A 22,419-nucleotide genomic window follows, 5' to 3' on the forward strand; every position below is an offset into this window, starting at 1 on the left:
CAGAAACAAGAGCCAACTCATACCATGCAAAGGGTGACCTGGACCTGGCACCAGAGCACATAGAGCAATGGCAGGCATATAACCCAGCTTGGCCATGGAAGCCCACTGGGTGAGTCACACGCTCTCAGCCTCAGGGGGAGGCCATGGCAAATCCCCTCCAATTAAACCTTGCTAAGAAATGCCATGATAGGTTTGTCTCAGGGTCACCATAAGTTGGAAATGATCAGCCAGTGCAAAGTAGTGGTTTGAGTCTTGGACTAGGACTTGGGAGAATAGTGTTCGAATCCTTGCTTGGCCATGTAAACCCACTGGTTGACCTTGGGCAAGTCACACTCTCTCAGCCTCAGGGGAAAGCCATGGCAAATCCCATCCGATGAAAACTTGCCAAGAAACCTCATGACCCTCATGTTAGGGTCACCATAAGTTGGAAATGACCAGCCAGCATAGTTTGAGTGTGGGACTAGGACTTGGGAGAGCCGGGTTTGAATCCTTGCTCGGCCATGTCGACCCACTGGATGACCTCAGGCAAGTCGCACTCTCTCAGCCTCAGAAGATGCCAATGGCTACCTGTTTCTGAAGAAATCTCGCCCAGAAAACCCCATGGAAAGTTCTCTTTAGGGCCACCATGAGTCAGAAAGCACACAACAGCAACAAAGAACAGCAAATGTAGTAGTCGTGCTAGGCACTACTGCTGGACTGGAGGCTGGGTGATAGAGGTAAGGCCTGGGAGCTCAGTCCTCTCCAGTCCTCCTCAGCCTCCTTCCCTGGCCACAGCCTCCTCCATCCCAATCAAACCCAAAGGCAGGGCTCAGGAGGAGGCCTCTCTCTGCAGCCCCTTCTGGGTGCCCCGTCCTCCTGCTGTGGGCAGCAAGGGGGCCCTGGAGGCGGCCGAGGCTGCCCTGCTTCTTCCCTCCCTGACTCACCGTGTAGCCCCTCTCCAGCTCGCTCTCCTCGTAGCGGAAGGAGGGGATGAAGACCTCCATGGCCCCCAGGCAGAGGCAGAGGAAGGGGGACCCCAGAGGCTGGCCCACTCCGGCGGAAGGAGCCCTCGGCCCCTGCCAATCCCCGGACTAGCCCAGGGCACCCCCTCCCTCCCTCTCGGTGGGAACACCCAGCTGGCTGCCTTCCCTGCCTGCCTCCTTCCTTCCACGTGATTCTCGGTGCAAGAGAGGCTGGGAAAAGGCGAGGAGGGGGCAGGCAGGCGGCCCTGGCCTGCCCCCCCCAAGGCACCCCCCTCCGAAAAGGAGGGCCCCCAGAATGGGGAAAGGCCTGGAAGCCATAGCAGGAAAGGCGTAAGGAGCTGGGGAAGAGAGGGCTAAGGGGGGATAGGATAGCCCTCTTTCAGTACTTGGAGGGATGGCATAGTGAGGAGGGAGGGAGCGAGCTTGTTTTCTGCTGCTCCAGAGAAAAGGACATGGAGCAATGGATGCAAGCTCCAGGAAAAGAGATCCCAGCTCGGTTTCCTGGCAGTAAGGGCTGTTGGATAGGGGAACACACTCCTTCCTTGGAAAGTGGTGGAGTCTCCTCCCTTGGAGGTCTTTAAACAGAAGCTGGATGGCCATCGCAGGGGGTGCTTTGATTGGGATTTCCTGCATGGCAGAATGGGGTCAGACTGGATGGTCCTTGGGGTCTCTTCCAACTCTTGGACGCTCCCCCTTTGCTGGAGGCAGCCAAAGCACCCCCATGCCCTTGCTGAGAGAGGCCCTCTCTCTGCTCTCCCTGCAAGGGGACAAAGCCAAAGGGACTGAGGGCCCACAAGGAAAACAGGGAGGGCAGGACCAAAATGGAAGCTTTAAAAAATGCAAAAAATATTCATATAAATAAATATGAGTCTTGTGCCTCTTAGTCCCACTCAGAGTGGAGGGCCTTTTGGTATTCCTCTTGAAGAGAGGCTGAAATGGAGGACGCTCCTGCCTGGTCTCCCTGCAGATGTTCTCATTGCTGAGGAGGACAAGGCCCTGCAAAAGGAAGGGCATTCCAGAAAAACAGAGGGCACTGCAAAATAAAAAAGCTCAAAACACACTCACCGGAATGTAAAGTCATGCTCAATATGGAAGACCTTTTGGGTTTCCTCCTGAATCTGAAGAACTGAAATGTAGGGCACATCTTGGAGGAGGAGGACATGTCTGGTCACCCTGCACATGTCTTCACCACACAAGATGTCAAGGCACTGCAAAATGGGGGGCATTCAAGAAAATATGTAGGACATGACCAAATAAAAGCTGAAAACACTCATAGGAATGTAAATCCATGCTTCTTAGATCTGCTCAAAGACCTTTGGGGATTCCTCCTGGACAGAAGATAGGAATGGAGGACAGGTCCCAGACAGAGTTGAAGACCATCCTGTTCAGAGAAGCATTCCCAGACATTGCGTGATTGTCACTTGCTATCTGATGTCCTTTTTGTTGCCTGTTTTATTGAACCATTTCCTGTATTGCTATGTATTTTATATGTATTATCCTATCATTTCTTAGATTGTACGCCAAAGGCAGGTTTACTCTTTTATATTTATTGTTTTTATGTACAGTGCTGTGCAAATCTACAGCACTATATAAATAAATAAATAAATAATAATAATAATAATAGGAATGGAGGACAGGTCCTGGAAAAGGAGAAGACACTCTGGTCACCCTGCATATACAGCTCCTTGCAGCACCAAAGGGAACCAAAGATATATGTGTTATTAACAGTCATACAGAATCATACAGGCCATCGCATTCCCCATTACCATGTTTGGATGTGAGAGCTGGATAGTCAAGAAAGATGATAGGAGGAAAATCCATTCATTTGAGATGTGGTCCTGGAGAAGAGTATTGAGGATCCCATAGACAGCCGAAAGGACAAGCAAATGGATCCTAGAGCAGATCAAGCTGGAAACCTCCCTGGAGGCCAGGATGACCAAACAGGCTGTCGTACTTTGGACACATCATTAGAAGGAAAGACTCATTGCAAGCGACAATAATGCTGGGAAAGGTGAAGGGATATAGGAAGAGAGGAAGGCCACATGCCAGATAGATAGATTCTATTAAGGAGGTCACAGGTTTTATGGGCTTGCAGGAATTAAGCAGAGCAGTGGAGGACAGGGGGTCTTGATGTCTCATCTATAGGGTTGTCGTGGGTTGTGAGTTCAGGGCAGTTAACAACAAAACAGTCATTGTGTAAACAAAAGAGTTCCACTTGTGCAGCCCTTGCAGAAGGAGGCTGGCCAGTCCACAAAAGATCAGGCCAAAAGCAGCTGTCGTTGCTGCTACAGATTAAAGTGGTTATCCTCATGTGTGATTTTATGATTTTTGAGATTTTCTTTTAAGTAAGAAGACATTGTCCAAACCACTTAAAATGGGCGGGCCTTGCATCTGCTGAGGGGAATGCTGGGAGTTGCAGTCCAATAACATCTGGTGGCCTGGATGGCTGTCACCCAGCCTGAAAATGTCACAAAATAGGCTCATTCAGTAAATAAAAAAAAAATAGCAAGGAGGGAAAACCAGGAAGAATGTGATGAAGATTTAAAAGCTGGACAAACCCAGCTGGTTTGCCAGTGCTCTTAGGTTATACTTTCCATTACCAATGTTAGCATTTATAAAGTACCGCTAGAATAGCACTCTGTGAAGCCTTTGGTGTGTTGCCGTGTGCCTTCCAGTCATCTCCAACTTATGGCACCTCAAAGGTGAACCTGCCATGGGGTTTGCTTAGCAAGATTTCTTCAGGGGAGGGTTGCCATTGCCTTCCCCTGAGGCTAAGAGCATGCAACGTGTCCAAAGTCACCCAATGGGTTTCATAGCTGAGCAGGGAATCAAACCCTGGCCTCCAACACTCAAGCCACTATGCCACGTTAGCTACAATTTATTAATTTCACCAGGAGCCATGTGTTTCCCTACAGCTTATTATGTTTGTCTCAGTATGGAAATTATTACCGAACAGTCCAGATGAAGCACAAACGTGTCTGTGTACAGACACTTTTTTGGGGAGGAGCTGTACCTTTAAAAGTTCAAACATCTGTTACTTTGGATTCCAGTAACCTTCAGTGCTGGACTTCTGGAAATGGATAACTCTTCTTGCCAACTGTCCGGAGTGTGCAAAAGGTCAGAGTGGATAGGTTTTACAATTCCTTTGAATTTGTTTCACTGGATATACCACACAGGAAAAAGTAGTAATAGAATCCACAGCAGAAATAATGAAAAACAACAACACATGATGTAAACCAGCACAAAAACAAACTGCAAAGGGCTCTGACAGACAAATTTTAGACAATGCAGTCAAAAAACAGGAGTGGAAGGAAATCCAAGGGAAAATATTAGATCTCTTTTGCTCTCCAAGACTTTATTACAATGGAAATTTGCCCATTTGCTTTCCAGAAATTGATGGAACATGGATCCATATTCATAACTAAGAATTAAAACTCTTAATTAGGGAGTGTGAAGTAAAAATGTAAAATAATCCAAACCAAGAGCTGCAAAATAAGTGAATTTTGCTTTTAAGAAAAAACACTATGAATGGAATCCTTTTATCTCAAGCCCTAAAAAAACCCCTAAAAGACTGTTTGATATCTTGCATTATCAGATGTAACTAGGATGACAGAGCCTTCTCAACCCACCTTTTCAGTGTGATAGCATCCCAACAGAAGGATTTCTGAGGCAGTGTTGATCGGAGCACTTGGAAAAGATATCTAGTTGCAGAAACATGTCAAAAACTCTTGAGTCCTGTCACAACTGCTTGTCTCAAGGTACCTTGTGATTGGAAAAGCAGTGTGGACGTCATTTTCTGGTGCCTCAACCTGCAGTTGTTTGGCAAGCCTTTGGTTGGGGCACTGCCATGCTGAAAACAGTGGGTATTAGGATTTTAGTCAGTCATAATGACTATAAATGTGAATCCCCAGCAGTTGTAAATCAATCTCAAGTTTACAATATTGTAACTACTGAACAGGATGCCAGCCATGATTTCACAGTTACTGGATAGTACTATCAGATTTGTTCCTAGATAAGTCTTGTAGGAAGTGCTGTGTGATCTTGTGTTAATAATTAACTACCCATATCCTAATTTATAGCTATGTGGAATAGAAGAGATATGCAAGATCTTTTCAGAACAGAGGATTTCAGAATAGAGATAAGATACAAATTTTAACATGTGATTGTATCATTGCTTTTCCTTGCTTCCAGGTACAGTTGGCCCTTGGAACTTGTGGGGGATCTGTTCTGGACCCCCCGTGAGTTCCAAAACTCATGGATATTCAAGCCCCAGAGGCGTGCCCCATTGAAGTTAATGGCGGTTGTCTCCTGCGGATTTTCAAGTCCATGGACTTGGAGGGATGAATGTAGTAGGCTACTCAAAGAGCCGGTGTAGTGGTTTGAATGTTTGAATATGACTCAGAACAGGGTTTGAATCTTCACTCAGACATGAAAATCCACTGGGTGTTCTTTAGGCAATTCACACTTTACCAGAGGGAGGCAAAGGCACTCTCCTACAAATAAATCTTGCCAAGAAAACTCTATGATAGGTTCTCCTTAGGGTCACCCATAAGTCATAAACAACTTGAGGCACTCAACAAATAAGGCTACTCCTCCAGAATTCAAAATATGTCAACAGGTATTGATTTGCAGGTTATTTTGGAGTCAAATATCTGCAGAGTTTTGCTGCTTAAAACAGCCCCAATTCACGGCTGCAGTCCACCCTTGTTCTCATAGAGGCTTTCACTCCGATCCCCCCGGTTCTGAACCAGTTAATCCTCTTTCCATGAGAACCCCACTGGGCCTGTCCAGATCCCCTTTATCGGGGGAGAATCTTTTAATAATAATAATAATAATAATAATAATAATAATAATAATAAAATTTATTTATATCCTGCCCCTTTGAGGTCAATCGGGCCAGCTAACAGCAATAAAATACAATACATTGTACATCAAAATTCCCTCCCCCCAATTTCCTATCAAGAAATTAAGTTAATAGATGGCTAATCAGCTCGTAAGTTGCGTTGCTTGCCACCCACTACTGTGGCTTACGACTTATCACTCCGCCATCTTCCCGGAAGTCAAGTCTGTTCAATTCTAAAATAACTAATAATGTTAGACTTCAATAATACAGAGTCAACATATATTTGAATATTATTACTACTACTACTACAGTACTACTATATCCAATCTATGAATGGAGGGAATGTATTCTAGATGTTGTTCAACCAGAGGTCTACATGTAAGCTTTAATCTATGCCCTTTTTTGGACGGAAAAGGCTGTTCTTGGTTGTCATCCTCAACTTTGGCAAGTACCATAGGGCCACTCCTCTTAAGCTGACTGTCACAGCACTACTGCAGGAAACACTGCTACTAAAAATCAAACTAAAACTATGTATTTGGTACCACAGACATTCAGAAAATAGTAATCAAAACTTAGTATCAACTAGACAAAATTTCACAACATTACCAAAATCCAACTTCAGAATGCTTAATGAACACCATATTGTAATGGATATTCACCAACCAATAGGAATACATTTTGAGATCATATTCAAACATTAGTCAGTGCAGATCACACTAACACAAGAAAAGTGTTGTTTTCCAGAGTGGACATCTCTCTGTGCCCACAAACTGCATCACCACCTAATATTCCAGTTAAAAATGTATTTTCAAGACTGTTCATGGTATGCCTGGATAGCTTTATTAAACTGTGAGTATGAAAGTGCGGCACATACGTAGCTCCTAAGGATGTTTTAATATATTGACCAAAGAACTAAATTCTTGCACAGCATTACTGCTACTGAAGAGTAAAACTAGAAACAGCAATAGCTAAGTGAGTATACCTGAGAGTCATTTCACTGGACAATGTTACTGTATCCCTTTACAGGGAAAATAAGCAAAGTCACCCAAATAATAGCTCCACTAGAAATGTTGTACCAGGAATCCCACTAAATACTGGCTCCTGTATTTAATTTCCTGCCCAAACACTCAAGGCCACCTCTCATGCCACTTAAGTGCCCAACCAAAGAAATGCACAAGGTTTATTTTAAAGGAAACAATCTCCTATCAGCAGAGATCCTCAAATACTTTGAAGACTAGGAATGGGAACCCAGTTGGCATCACTCACCTGATAGAATTGTCTTTACTTATTTTATTTATATCCTGCCTTTCTCACAAAGCAGTTACTGGTGGCAGATTCCATAAGCAGCATGAGGAGGCAGCTAGTTTTCAGTCCTTCTTCCCCTCTACACTCCACCCTTAATCTGCTATGGGAGGTTTGAAGAACAAAATGGGAGCTGGTACAGGGGGCTAGAGAAAATCACCAAGAATAGCTTCCCTTTGTGGTTCCTTATCACATCAAAGAACATTCCATCACTGGAGTGATAACAATTGCTTTTGGAATTTGTTACCATTTCATAGTTCAGTGTTGAAAAAGTAGAATATGCCCTTGTAATGTCACTGTCCAAAAATAATCTACTATTCAAGGGCAATGGTTTAAGTTCAAGAACTTACGTTTTTAAAAATCTAAAAAAAAAGTATGCTCTATTATGTAGAAGACATGCAATTTTACCAATATAGATACTGAGGGGCATGAACCCTGCCTAAAAATAGGAAATGAACAAAAAGAACAAAGCTAATGTTTAATGTTTCACAAGGTACATCCCTTTATTACTGTAATCACAAAATCTTGATTATGTACAGGAATGTGTATGTGAACATTAATAAATGCAATTTGTTTCATAAAGATCAAGTAGACAGAACATATTGTAAAGAACAAAAATAACTTTCTGGCCTTGCATCGCACATTTTAGTGCAAATATTAAGACACAAATAGTGTTCAATTCAGCAAGTATTGCAGAATGTCATGCCACAAGTCCACTTCAAAGAGGGTCATGACATGCAGCTGTTAATAAAATGCTGTAGTATATAAAAAGCCACATGTTAAATTCATAAAATATATAGTGGTTTATTTGGATGATTTTAAAGTGATTTCACTGTGGAATTTATCTCAACTGGGACAAACATCCAGAGAGTCTTCATATTTGAAAGTATTCTTCCTAGGCAATGGCTTTGGCTTCAGGTAGGAATGCCTCCCAGTATTTTATCAGCTTGGAAAAAAGAGAGAAAAGATAAGAGATTTTCCATTAACTTACAATTAACAGATGTCTCTATTGTAAGATGTTTTCTTGCATCTTTCAGTGGCACAGTTCAGCATGAGAGTGTGACCCTCCCTTCCCAGTGCAACCTTCCCAAGCACCCAAAAACCTACTCCAAACAGATGGGAAACTCTTTAGAAATGATATTCAGTTGGCTCCAATGGTTGCAAGGTTGGAGTCAGAGGACAGGAAGTAGGTTCTGCATCATGCAAGAGCACCATACGTGATTTGGCCTTAAGATAGGAATCAAATTTGCAAATGAGTTATGAACATCTGCAAATACAGCTTACCTGCTGTTGTGTTTGCACTAATGATTCCAAATACTTGATTATAACAGTTTTGAAGTCTCTCACACGTTCTTTCTGTTAATAAAAATGATAGAATTCATTCAACTATTCACACATTCAACAAATTTTCCAGATTTTCCCCCTAGATTTTTAAAATACATGTTTAGTGAAATACATGCCTCAAATCTTCCTACTTCTTTGCGTATTGTTTTTGAGATCTGTTCAAAATCCCTCTCTCCTTGTTGAACTTTTGTTTCCCACTAAAAGAGAAAATGTGCATAAATAAAAAATATGCATCTTTTACACAAGTAAAATACAAACTATTACTCAAGTTCCAATCAGTGTCAACATTGGTTTAGGCCAGGTAAGTTTCCTTGTCTTAAATCAGAGAGAGATTACAGAGATGATTTGATAGTTGAGCATATATTTCAGATATATGTCTGAAAGAAAGAACTAGAATAACTTAATGACTGACCACTCTGTCTCACCCACAACCCCAAATCACAGCTCCCCAAAGCTGCCTTCTAAAATATTAACATCTCATGTCTGAATTAACACAAGAAACTTGGGATGGTAGAATTCTCTTGATCGACAAAAGAATTCCACTAGAATAAGAGTATACATGTGGCATTTGCAGTTAATATGTCAAATTGGCAGTCCAAAGCTTCCATCACAAAAGCCACCATGGAAGGCTTTTCAACCAGATGCAAGCAGTAGCAATACATGAGATGAAGCTTACACATACAGCACTCAGGATGAATTCAGCCTGAAGCACATTTGATTTCGGAAGAGAATGTAATCTCTCAGTATTCTGATGTCATGACACTCTGAAATATTTATCACCATTAGAGGCCCAGGCTTCTAATGCCTACCTTGGCCAGAGTTAATCATAAACTTCAAGGATCCATTAAATGTTTAAGCCCATAGGAGCCTCAAGCTTGTGGCTGACCATTTTGGAGAAGCAGTAACATTTTGGGAGAATGGTATCTCAAGTCCACATACAATGCATACACATTCCCTTTAAATATCTAGCAGTATGCTTCCTCCTCATAATTATCTCAACCAGACCTAATACAAATAGTTCATGTCAACATCAGAAGCTGTTTAGCTAGCTACTATTCCTGATAAATCACAGTTGTTTCAAATTTTGGATCAGCAAGAATCCTGGTATGTTTTAACCACATTGAAAATCTATGCCATGTTAAGTTTGACTGTAGTAATGACTAACATAGCCCATTTTCTGTTACTTAACTACAGCTACCCAGACATTAATACTGTATGTTACCTCTGGCCATAGATCACTCTATAGAGTTATAAAGCTGCCCGTCTGACCCACAGAACTCTCATCAGGAGAAAAGAAACTATCTGCTAAAAATATTTCACTATTTTTATGAGTGAATTCTTGCACATTAATTGCAAATCACTTTGCATTCCTTATGCAACTTATGAAGCAACCACAACAGGACAAAGCAGCATGAAAATCTGTTATCCTACCTCTTCGATTTCCTTAGTGAAGCATGATAGAAAAAGTGAAGAGATTATGATAACTTCAATATGTTTTGACAATTTTAATGAAGTTATACATATGTGTAAGATGGAAGTGTTCCATCCTTAATTAAAACAATAACTTTTATAGACGTCTGCATTTTGTAACTATGCAGGCTCTGAAAGCAGAAAACTGAATTCAAACTCACTGCTTTACACTTTAAAAACACCGAAGTCTCCAACTCACTCCACAAAACATCAGAATAAGTAGTAATTTTAAAATCCATGCAAGCCCAACTATTATGATGAGGCTACTCAATTTGGTGGTAATGGAACACACAAGCAATGATTAAAATCATTTAAAAAGTAATGCATTAAAGCCATTGAAAAAAAAGAAAGAACAGCCTCATATTCAACAGGCACTATTCTATTGTCTGTAAATAAATAAATAAATCTCCCATTTCCACAATTTACCTCTTTAATTTCATCTTTAGCTTGTTGTAATTTGTCAGGCTTATTGGCAAGCTGGAGTTTAGCTTCAGCTTCTCGTTTTTTCTGTAACATGACCTGAGCATCTTGCCATTTCTGCCAACATTTCATTCGATGATCAAATACACTCTGTAAGCAATACAACAACAATTTAAGGTGGTAAATTTATTCAAATTGTTTGACTTTAGATGACAAAGAATTAGAGCTTAAAAATATTACATGTGCTTTGATTCACCTAGCAGTGCACTGTAACCAGAATGAGTACTCATTACCACATACTATTATAGATCATAATAGTAGTATCATGTGGCTAGAATTTAAGAATGTATTAAAAGGCTTGTGTTCACCACGTATGAGCATGGCATATTAAAATTAAATTTTATATGGGTGTACTCCTGGATTCAAGCCTCAGCCTGGAAGCTCAGGTTTCTGCAGTGGCCAGGAGCAATTTGCAGAGTTAAGATTTGTGTGCCAACTGTGCTAGTTCCTTAAGACATAAAATTTAGCCACAGGTGACACATGCCTTTGTTATATCCTGTTTAGATTACTGTAATGCATTCTACATGGGGTGCCTTTGAAGAGTGTTCAAAAACTTTGGTTGGTCCAAAGGCTGTAGCAAACTGTTAACTGGAGCTGGCTTCATGGAGCACAAAACTGCCTTTTTGCAACAGCTCCACTGGCTGTCAGACCATTTCTGGGCACAATTCAAAGCGCTGGTTATGACCTTTAAAGCCCTGTAAGGCTCAGGACCATATTTTTGAAGGACTGGATTTTCCCATAGATCTGCCAGTGTCTTGAGATCTCCTGGGGAAGCCCTCTTCTCTATCACACACCTTCATAGCTACATTTGGTATCTGCTCCCAGGTTCTATGAGTCCCTTCCTAGAGAAAATAGACCAGCACCCTGCTTGCTATCTTTCCACAGGCATGGGAAGCCTTTTTTTTTTCCCTTTAAAATAAATTCAGCAGATTTTGGAAAATTCTTCAAGAGGACTGGGTGGTACATAATGTGCTGGATTTCCTATTTACTGAGATCTTTTAATTGCCTTATGTTTTTCACAGGTTTTAATTTTTTTATAGTGTACTGTATACACTCATGTATATGTCTAGAAATTTTAGTAAAAACATTGGCCCCAAAAACCAGAGTCAACTTATCCATGGGTCAATTTAAATACTGTATTTTAATTCAATTATAAAAAGAGAACCATCCTCTGGTGAAAGGCAAGAATATAATCTGTCCCCTCTAATCTCTCATCCATCCTGCCTTTAGTGTGAATAAAGGTACGCCTCCTGGAATTTTATAAGTTCTTTGGCATCTTTTTTTTTTTGCTTCATCCTTCAGAACTTTTGTTAGGTTTTAACCTTGACTTATCCATGGGTCATATCAACTTCCATAAATTTGGCCCCCAAACCTGCCCTCAACTTATACATGAGGTAGACTAATAGTCCAGAATATACAGTAATTACATTTTTAATTTTCACATGTTGTTAATCTTTAGCTATGTCTAGTTTTTTTGTGGGTTTTTTGGGCTATGTGACCATGTTCTAGAAGGTTTTATTCCTGACGTTTCACCAGCAGTTGCTGGTGAAACGTCAGGAATAAACTTTTCTAGAACATGGCCACATAGCCCAAAAAACCCACAAAAAACTATGGATGCTGGCCATGAAAGCCTTCGACTTTAGCTATGCCTGTTTTAACTGTTCTAAGATGCCTAGAGCCCCAAATTGGGAAAAAGGTGGGATATAATAAATATAATACTACCAGTAGTAGTAATAGTAATAATATCTTTGAAACAACATGATACCGTTTAACGAAAACAAGGCCTGAAATTTTCTTGGATCCCAGTTGAACAGCCAAGAAAAAAGTTATTACATTGTTCTATTATGTTGTACACAAAGAACTGTACATTCGTACAGTGGGCCTACCATATCAGCAAGCTAGCCATCCACAGATTGAAGTTCCTGTGGCTCACCCCACTCCATATCAGTCAGTAGTGGTATGCACCCATGGGAGGTACACATGATACCACTGCTCATTGACCAATATGGGCTTGAGCTCCCACTTTTTCCCCATCTTTAGGGCCCCCGGAACTAAACCCCTGCAGATGGAAAGGACACACTGTATTATGAGTTTTAACTTAACTGAAGGACTTTATAATATGTAAGACAACATGGAATCCATTGGTCTAGATTTATTTTTGAAATCATATACAGTGGTACCTCGGGATACGAAATACCCAGGTTACGAAATTTCCGGGATACGAAAAAATCCCATTGGAAATAATTGTTCCGGGTTACGAATTTGTTTCGGGTTACGAAAAAAAATTTTGGTGCTTTTCGGCGCTTTTTCGCACGAAACGCGGCTTTTCCCCATTAGCGCCTATGGCAATTCGGCTTACGAAGGCTTTTCAGGTTACGAAAGCGGCCGCGGAACGAATTAATTTCGTAACCCGAGGGAGCAGTGTACATTATTTTCTGTTACAGCATAATCTTTTTTACATGTGACCAGTGTTTGAATCGCCATTCAGCCATGGAAACTTTGGCAAATCACACTCTCTCAGCCTCTGAGGAAGGCAAAGACAAACCCCCCTCTAAACAAATCTGGCCAAAAAACTGTGTGATAGGGTCGCCTTAGGGTCACCATATGTTGGAAATGACTTGAAGGTACACAGCCACCATCACAACTGTGCAAATACTATGGCCTTCTAGATGAATTGCAAGGATTTTAGGTACAGTGGTACCCCGGGATACGAATTACCCAGCTTACGAATTTTTCGGGATACGAAAAAATCCCATAGGGATTTATTGTTTCGGCTTACGAAGGTTTTTTCGGGTTACGAAAAAACCTCGGTGCTATTTTCCGCCACCGGAGGGCAGCAGAGAGCTATTTTTTTCCATTAGCGCCTATGGCAATTCAGGTTACGAAGGTTTTTCGGGTTACGAAATTAGCCGCGGAACGAATTAATTTCGTAACCCGAGGTACCACTGTAGTTTTAAAAGAGGACTTACTTTTACTGCACCAATAAGGCGAACATAATCACTGAGCAACTCAGAGAACACATAAAAGTCAGCAAATGCTTGTTCTTGATGTAACTGATCTATCTTTTCTTCAACTTCAGCAAGCTGAGACAAAGCTCTTGATAAAGCAGTGTGGTCTTCTGAGTTCCCTAACATTGCAGCACTTTTAGCAAAGGCAGCTGTGTTGACTGAAAGTTCTGAAACAAAAATAAATAAATAAATCATAACTGACACTTAAGCAAAAGAAGTCACAATAGGCAAGCCCTCAAAATGTCATTTTACACATACTAGCATTTGGTTCCAACAATATAGTCTGTTGAAGGGCAGAAGAATTGGACTGAGAGAGGAAAACACTGAAATCATTAACTGCCGAATTGATAACATTAATTACAATTTTCTACACCTTCACATACACGCCACCCTTTCCATCTTCCAGATTTTCTACAAATTTACTAAATATTTTCTATAGCATACAGAAAATATGATCTCATTGTGATCAATCTTTCTATATATATTAAATCTGACAACAAATTTCGAGCTAAATATATGTCTTCCTTCATATAATACTAAAGTCAAATATCTCTTAAATAAAATAAACCTTGAAAATGGCATGGCAGCTTTAAAATTTATATATACACATAATCACTGATACATGGAATGAACAAGTTAATATTACTTGTTCAGTCTTTGATCATCATTACCATTCCCTCCTAACATACTTTTAAATGTTAGGTTTGGTCAAGAACATTTGGCTATGACCCCAGAAACACATGTAAGTCATTTAGTCAAACATAAATCTACTACCAAAATGATTAGATAATGCTACTTTAATATGTGTCCTGAATAAAATTAAGCTACCACTTGATAAAATTTGACTTATAAAAGATGTTGTGTTATTTTTTAAAAAGAATTTGACTTTGTAAAATTGCATTAACTACTAAAGGATGGCCAAGTCTGAAATGAAATTTAACTACTATAAACCAAGGTGGTAGAACTCAAAGATATAGCTGTGTTAGTCTGGAAAATCAGTATTCAAAGGGATCTGGTAGCACCTTTGAGAATAAAGGAAAGAGAGGAGTGGGTAGCATGAGCTTTCATACACTTGAGCCTACTTCCTTCCACTCTATCCATGCATCTAAGGATGTAGGCTCAAGCCTACAAAGGCTCGTGGTACCAGTTCCTTTCTTTCGGTTAAATCTCAAAGGTGCTACAAGATTCCTTTGCATACTGTAAGTGAATTAATCTGAGTGTGCAGAGCCTCTTTTAAATCCCAAGTAGCACTCCCAAACTCAGATATTACGCAGAAAAACTTCAGTACATATGCTTCTACACACTAACAATACAACAACTTTAACTGAAACAAAGTGTTTTGTGGTGCAAGACATTCAATAACTAAATTCACTAGTTTCAGGGGAAATTATTGCATTCCTGTAGTTTGGGTTTATTTTAAAACTATTGATGTGTTATATGAAGATTCTGAACACTCAATAGGGGGTAAAAGAAAATGAGAACACCTGCATTATTGATTAGAACTAAAGATGACAAATGTCAAGAAGTGTCCTTTCCATCTTACACATCCCACTGATTTCAAAGGAAGATTTAACCATCTGCTTCATTCCCTGTCTTAAAAACATCTTTGCTGCAGGTTTATTACTCTAAAGCAGCCTTTCTCAAATAGTGGGGCGGGCCCCCCAGGGGGGGCGCGAGGCTCCGTAAAGGGGGGCGCGAGGCTCTGTTATGCAGAGGTGTACTTATAACAATTTTATAGACAAATGATACTATTTACAGTCGCGCGGGGGGCGCAAAATGTTTTCTTCTTCCTAGGGGGGCATGACAGAAAATAATTGAGAAGCACTGCTCTAAAGGGACAGACAACTCAGTTAGTGAACTCAGATAAAGCATGATTAATATTATAAGCATAACTTTGCTGAAAAGTTTCAAGTATTTAGTTATTTTTCAAAAAGTAACTATTAATAAGAAACGTACAGTGGGAAAAACATTGATGAACTGCTGAAATGCTTCCAACAGAACCTTTCATATTAGAGGTATTAGTGCAATTCAGTATAGCTAGCCGCCCTGTTGAAAACATTTAAATATGGGCAGAAAATGTTCAACAGATTTCTAATTCATTAAAATATAATTTTTGAAAATGTGAAAATTTGATTAAAATATCTACCTTTTCTGTGACAAACCAAGGCTTCTACACTACCATGGAGTTTCCGAAGTTGTTGATCAAGATTTTCAAACTGTTGTTGTTTTTCCTCAAACCACTAGCAAAAAAGGAAAATCAACTATTACAAATTTGTGTTACTATTGCAAACCACATCCCCCATCTCAATGAAACAAATTAACTGAGTATAAACTTGGTGGTCAACTGATGTAGTTGACAATTCACGCCAATAAGTAAATTAATATCCCATTTTCTACTTCTACAGCCTTAAAATGCAACTGTTGAGCCTCATTAATTCATCTCATTATTCAAGTCGAAAAATCAGCTCTTACTGCATCCGATTCATTCATCTTGATCGTCATTTTGTTGACAGCGTCGGCAGCCTTGTTTACCATCCTCAATATTCCTGCTCCACTCAGAGCCTGGGTGTTAACTGCTCTCGGCAGCTGGAATTGAATGACAAATAAGGGCAAACAAACCGGTTAAAAGGCTGGAGGTTTAACTGGGCACCAAAGGGACTGAAAAGGATGTAGTGTTTTCTTCCCCCTCATACATTTCAATATACTGGAACCTAATTTCTTAAATTTACTACTATTACATTCTCAGAGGAAAACTTAAAAAAATGGACTTTCAATTTGCTTTTCTTCTGCACCTTTACATTTAGATGGAACACAGAGACCATTTGTCAAAAGTTGTTACGATATTGCCAAGTACCTTAACTGGCTACCTGTGTACTAACAGCTGCAGTAGCTTTTAACGGTGATGCACTGGTAGCATTGTCACGTTACACGTACCGCGATATGAGATTTGTGTTTAAAATATTTTGAGAACCTAGAAACATTAGGTCTGATCATAACATCTTATGTTAATATGAAGGATTTCATTAATAGCTTGGACTGGTATCTGTAATTGTTTCCTCCAAGCACGTGAATATTAGCCACAATGTCTTCACTGGCAGTGCAGAAAGTGCAGCACGAGATATCAGCTGGCTGTTCATACTTATTCCCACCTCCCACGTGCTCAATATGACTATAAAGAACAGTAATCTCTGCCTCCAAGCTCCTGTACTGATGGAGCATCAACTTCAATGATTTATATCTACAGCTGTCATTCTCTTAGAATCTTTCCTTCGGTATTTCTCTGATACGGAAAGGACAGTGGATGAAGGTTGTGGAGTGGGTGTGCAGGGAAAGGTTTGGAAAGTCCCATATGAACTATAGATCAGAACCACATGAATTACCATGGTCCTGCCTATAGGCAGTTAATGCTACTGCTTTTTAAATAGGTCAAATTATTATTTATTAGCTCTTGGATGTGGTATTTGCTTAGGACACACACAAATTATTTTTAAATAAGCAGTTCTAGGACTTCTGTTACATTTTAGTACCTTTGTGGTTAAAATAAGATACAAAAACAAGTTATTGGAGTAGCTGCAACAGTTTATCATAAAGAGATTAATTATTAAAGAGCAATTTCCAATTTGATATGAAAGGTGCCAGATTGATAGCACTGGTGACTGAAGTCCTCTACCTATGGACCAATTACTATGCAGCTGACTGGAAGCTTTTATATTCTTGTAGGTTCCCATCTATTTAAGAAGTTTCCACTTACCACTAATGAATTGTAGGTTAGGGCACTATGAAGAGTTCAATCAAGTTACTTAGCTGGTGAGAAAATATAGTCTTCACTTGTCTTGAATTAAATCAAGTTTCTGATAATTTCTCTTTAGCTTAAAATAATTCAAGTCCATAACTGAAATTTATGAACACACAGACCAGATGTCAACATGTTTGAGGATAATGGTTTTTTGTGTGCAAAAAATCACTGTGGCTTAAATAAAGAAATATGAGAATTCAAATACCTCAGAACTTTCCAAGAACTGCCTTAAATCAGGATCTTGTAACAAGGTTGGGTGTTTTACTGTTCGTTGTAGATACCTATGGTTTTAAAAGTTAGATAATATTTAGTGTTCCTGACATTACTGAATAAATGTTTGCCATGCATAAAATGCACTTGTGTGTGCAATACTGTCCCTTCTGAGGTAGACTGTGCACTTTACAATCTGCATTAGAAAACAGGATTAAATCAAGGATGGTGAATGGTTGGCCTTCAAGATTTTGTTGGACTACAACTGCCATCATCCCTCACTATTGATTATGCTGGCTGAAACTAATAGGAATTGCAGTCCAGTATCATAAAAGCCATATACTCGCCATCTCAATTCAGAGGATAGTTCAGTCTCAATGCCCCTTCAATCCTTTGCCTCTCTGAGACCACCAATTAAGGTTTAGCATTTAGTTATAGATGCTAACAAGCAATTAATAAATGCAAAAAAACACTTTTCTTAGCCCCAAAGCTAAAGTAATGAACAGGTAAAAAGAGCACAAGAAGGCAGTTATGTTCACAGTCTCATATATACATTGCTGACCTTAAAACTAATTTTATAAACCAATCTTACATAGCATGCAACAAAAGCAAGTTTTGTATCTCATGAGAAACAGCCTTCCTGCTCACATTATAATAATATTCCCCAAAATCTTCCCCAAAAGAGATATGAAGGGAGGTACAAACTGCTCAGAGCACTGTAAGTGAACATTATTGTTGAAAATAACAAAGAAACTAGACTATTGGAGCCAGAAATAAAATTATGGTCTATGTAGGCTAAAAATCTGCCTTCTTTATAACAGACTGCCCTCTTTACAGTGGACACCCTTTCTGTGTATGTACTGAATCTATATAGTACTATTCTGTACAATCCATAGTTTAAATATCAATTTAGAATCTATTTGGCATCCTACAAGTTTATACATAAATGAGAGCAAGATGGGCAATTTGGACAACAGGAAAAAAGTTACTCTTCCTACATCCCCCTATTTAAAAACAAAACAATAAAATTAATTTTAAAAAATTTAAATTCCCCAAATTATTTTAAATCTATCTTTTAAACTACAGAGGATGCCAAGGATTAAGAACATTATTATCCAAGATCACTACTCTTAGGCAGTATAAACTATAATTCACTTCAAAACACAGCAATAAAATGATCTACAGAAAATTATGACAGGAGGCACTGCTCATCCACCAGCCCTAATTTATATCCTACTCCTCTGACACCCCTAAAAGGTAAGTGGCAATTTAGACTGGTGAGAGAACATGTAGGTCTCAACCAAAACAAACTTTTCTAGAATCACAAACCAAAGCCACATTCCCTTTGTTATCATGCATTGAAGGGAAGATAGCATTACCCTTGCTGCATGGGCTGAGTGAAGCAACTTAATTTTTTGCTATACATCTGAGAACACTTTACACATGCTTCCTATAGCCTAATTTTATGTACTTCCAATAACATTTACGTTTCAGAGATCTACTCTTACAACCTTTCCATGTATAGATGGCTGACTGCATTTTATTCTTTATGTGCCCCTATGCCTTATGTGGGGCTCTTGCTACAATCTTGAGAATTATAGTTGTTTTTTATTTTATATATATCTGTTATTTTCCAATATTTAATTTGGAATTAAAGTCAAAATCCAATGAAGTGTTTCTGTTGATATAATTACTCCTACCAGCAATACATAAGTTAGGCGGAGGCAACATCCCTTCACTACTGCAGGTGCTATGCAGCCCCCAAACTTGTTCTGGAAGTCTGGGAAACCAATCACAGCTGGTATTGACAGAGAAGGAGAGGGGAGATGAAGAAAGTTCCCTTGTACTGGTAGTCCACAAGCAGAATGCAGGATTTAGGTGGACTGTCCAATCTACTGAAGTATACCCAATTTACTATTTGCAGTAGTTATAAGATACCGTAAATTAGCTGGAGCCCTTTAAGTAATTTTAGGCACTGTACAGACGGGCCCTACAGGGCGCTGTTGTTATGTGTGAGGGGTGGCGCTTCCAGATGCAACTCGCCCCTCGCATGTGACGAGGGCATCAAAATGGCAGCACCCTGTACATACAGGCGCCGCCATTTTGACGTCCCGGCGTCATTGTGACGCCACAAGTGCCATTGGCACACTGTGGTATCACAACTGCACCGCAAAAAGAAACCACTTTTTGCGGTTCTTTTTGCTGCGTGAGGGAGCCGCGCAAACCAGGGTGGCGGGAGATCACCCTTTTGGGCGGTCTGTATCCCGCCTCAGATTCTATGCAGTAATCTCATGTTTTGAGATGCTTGTCCTTCCTACATTATAGCACTTTCTGATAAGACAGCCATACTTATTAGATAAGATATAAAACATATCAATAATTCTTAAATATCCATCAGTTTCATTAATTATAATAGCTTTGTTGAAGCTGTTCTGCATCTATTTAGAGCAGTCTAGATTTCTGGTGGAACACATAAGGGTGCATTTTATATTTTCATACATGGTAGACCAAACATTGTCTTTTCTTAACAGCAGTCCTAGAGGCAGTCCTAATTGAAACCTGAAACTATCATGTCACCTAGTACAGTCTAACCTGAATTCTTACACCCCACTCCATTTCATATTAAGGCACTTATCATGTGTACTCCATGACATCAACACTGCTGGCCTCTCTTGCACCTTGTCTTGGTTTTTGACATCTGGAAATCTCAAAAGCTGGCAGATTTTATTAACTCTTCAATTGGCCTAATACAGAATATCATCCCAATATGGATTTGGGAATTTGTTGTCAACATGACTATTTTTTCCTTTTTATTCAAAACCGGTAAATTACCCAGCATCTTTGTGTATTATTTCGAACATTTCACTTAGTGAAAATAAGATATATGTACATCAGAATGACTAAAGTATGAGGAAAACCCAGTTACTAAATTTGCTCTATAAAAGGAATAGTTTAATTCTATTTTAACATTTCCTTTTTGTTTGTTTTTGTCTATATTGTGTTCTTAAATTGTAAGCCACATCAAGTCTCAATTTTTGGAGAACAGGGGTGAAGCAATAAGGAGTGGCCAGAGGACGCTCTGGTCCCAATCAGGCTGGGCCTGCTCCTGAAGTGAGCTGTTGGCATGGTTTTGAATGGGCTGCCAGCAGGCTTAGATTTTTGCTGCTGCTTTTTGGATCAGCTCTTGCAGTCTCGGTACAGCTTCTGACTGCTTTGGGGGCACATGTCATGTAAATGCCATGCCCCCTAAGTGACCGCAAGTGGTTTTGTTTGGCCCATCTGTTTCAGGTTTCCTTTTTTTCATGATTGTAGAATTTTTTTTTATTGTGCTTAGAGTTCTTTAATTGTATGGTTTTGTTATGGGATTTTTATCCTTTTATGAAATACCTGTATGGTTGTAATTGTCTGTACACCACTTTGATCTGTGGAAAAGCGGTATATAAATAAAAATTTATTATTATTATTATTATTATTATTATTATTATTGTTGTTGTTGTTGTTGTTGTTGTTATTATTATTATTATTAAAAGAAGGATATAAACAAACAACAGATCTTTTTCTTGGGGACTTCATTCCAGTGTGGGAGCAGGGCAAAAGGACTGGAAAAAATATAGCAACGTATTTTAACTTAAAGTTTGTCTAAGCCTTAGGAGATGCATTTTAACCCTTCAGAGTGAGAAACACTGTATAAAAGTTGGGAAACCCTACACAGTAGTTTCTAGGGAAAAAAAGTCATGGCCACCTGTGATAGGCTAGAGAGCCAAATACAGCCCCAGAACCTGACATTCCCTACCTAGCGTCTGTAACCAGAACAGTTTACATGTTTTCTTTTCATGCAATCTAGCCATTGAGTAGAATTTAGGCTTTCTTGTGCTGGCCTACTAAGAATGAAAGGACTAGTCTGACAAAAAACAAAATGCAGAAAGTACAGGGTCCAAAACATCAATTAATGCAAAAATCTTACTGTATCAAAACCTAGCACATATAGGAAAAGAAGGCTCCAAGGACTGTGTTACTAGATATTGGAAAACGAATATTCGCTCTCGAAAAAGTTGTGACGTGTTTAAAATGGATAGATAAGCAGCACCGTTATGGAAGCTGTACACAGGAGAGCCATGTCCTCTCAGCCTGCCAAAGAAGGTAAAAGCAGAAAAGAGCCCTGGAGGGCATCTCCATTCATTGTACAAAAATCATTTTTTTGTTGGGAAGAAGAAGGATATAGTGACACTTAGCTTTAATAGCTTTTGTTGTTAACTGATATCAAGTTAACTTCAACATATGGCAACCCTATGAATGTGAGACTTCAACGAAACCTAGGACATGAGATTTCTTCAGCAACAGAAGAATGACAATCCAGTTTAGAATCTCTGTTCATCCATGCATGACCTCAGGCTAGTGTGTGTGTGCGTCAAGTGTTGTTGTAAAGCGAAAATCAGGGGAACATGGCTATATATGCTGCCTTAAAACCACTGGAGGAAAGATAAAATGTAAATAATATCACCACTGCCATATGTAAATATAGGTCTGATACCAAACATCATAACATACCCCATCATAAATAAATACAAATGAATTATACCACATAACTCCCCAGACACATAAGACATTCTAACCATATGGAATAAATTGGTTTCTAGCTTTGGCTACCGTTATAGTACTGATATGTTAAAATATACACATTGCAATTTTTTATTCATTGCAATAAAACACTACTCTACCACATGGATTGTTTATAGATTCATTTATGTATTCCAATACCAACACCTAAAAAAACTGATATAAACAATTTCCAAAGCAGGTGTTCCTTGCAGCAGGACTCCTGTGAATGAAAACTAGGACAGACACAATAGTTCAATACAATCTAATTTTTAAATTTTATCTGGCTATAGTGTTGAAGTCCTCAGAACACATGAAGCTATTATGTTGCTAAAATGGGGCATTCAGAAGCTTCATTTTTATCAAGCATCTTAAATGGGTGACATCCTACACTGTGTGACGAGGACT

At 39.5% G+C, this 22,419-nt stretch overlaps 2 protein-coding genes across 4 annotated transcripts in view; both read right to left on the reverse strand.

Annotated features, from left to right (window-relative positions):
* The window catches only part of SNX24 (sorting nexin 24), a 71,343-nt gene extending 70,231 nt beyond the window's left edge, over nucleotides 1-1,112 (reverse strand). The window contains exon 1 of one of the 2 annotated variants that reach the window (XR_006102224.1): nucleotides 924-1,112. Coding sequence is in view for 1 of the 2 variants with exons in the window: in XM_042452521.1 (XP_042308455.1) it covers nucleotides 924-983 (60 nt within the window). In the remaining variant the exon portion in view is untranslated. The remainder of the gene's footprint in view (nucleotides 1-923) is intronic. The other variant, XM_042452521.1, reaches the window with a different exon arrangement.
* Nucleotides 1,113-7,584: 6,472 nt separating this feature from the next.
* The window catches only part of SNX2 (sorting nexin 2), a 28,721-nt gene continuing 13,886 nt past the window's right edge, over nucleotides 7,585-22,419 (reverse strand). Inside the window, exons 8-16 of one of the 2 annotated variants that reach the window (XM_042452536.1) lie at nucleotides 17,411-17,486; nucleotides 15,882-15,995; nucleotides 15,556-15,649; nucleotides 13,371-13,576; nucleotides 10,348-10,491; nucleotides 9,883-9,894; nucleotides 8,568-8,648; nucleotides 8,392-8,463; nucleotides 7,585-8,053 (exon numbers count right to left, since the gene is read on the reverse strand). In XM_042452536.1, coding sequence (XP_042308470.1) covers nucleotides 8,003-8,053; nucleotides 8,392-8,463; nucleotides 8,568-8,648; nucleotides 9,883-9,894; nucleotides 10,348-10,491; nucleotides 13,371-13,576; nucleotides 15,556-15,649; nucleotides 15,882-15,995; nucleotides 17,411-17,486 — 850 coding nt within the window. In that variant the 3' untranslated portion in view covers nucleotides 7,585-8,002. The remainder of the gene's footprint in view (nucleotides 8,054-8,391; nucleotides 8,464-8,567; nucleotides 8,649-9,882; nucleotides 9,895-10,347; nucleotides 10,492-13,370; nucleotides 13,577-15,555; nucleotides 15,650-15,881; nucleotides 15,996-17,410; nucleotides 17,487-22,419) is intronic. The other variant, XM_042452538.1, reaches the window with a different exon arrangement.

Source organism: Sceloporus undulatus, chromosome 2, assembly GCF_019175285.1.
Source record: "Sceloporus undulatus isolate JIND9_A2432 ecotype Alabama chromosome 2, SceUnd_v1.1, whole genome shotgun sequence".
NCBI lineage: Eukaryota > Metazoa > Chordata > Lepidosauria > Squamata > Phrynosomatidae > Sceloporus > Sceloporus undulatus.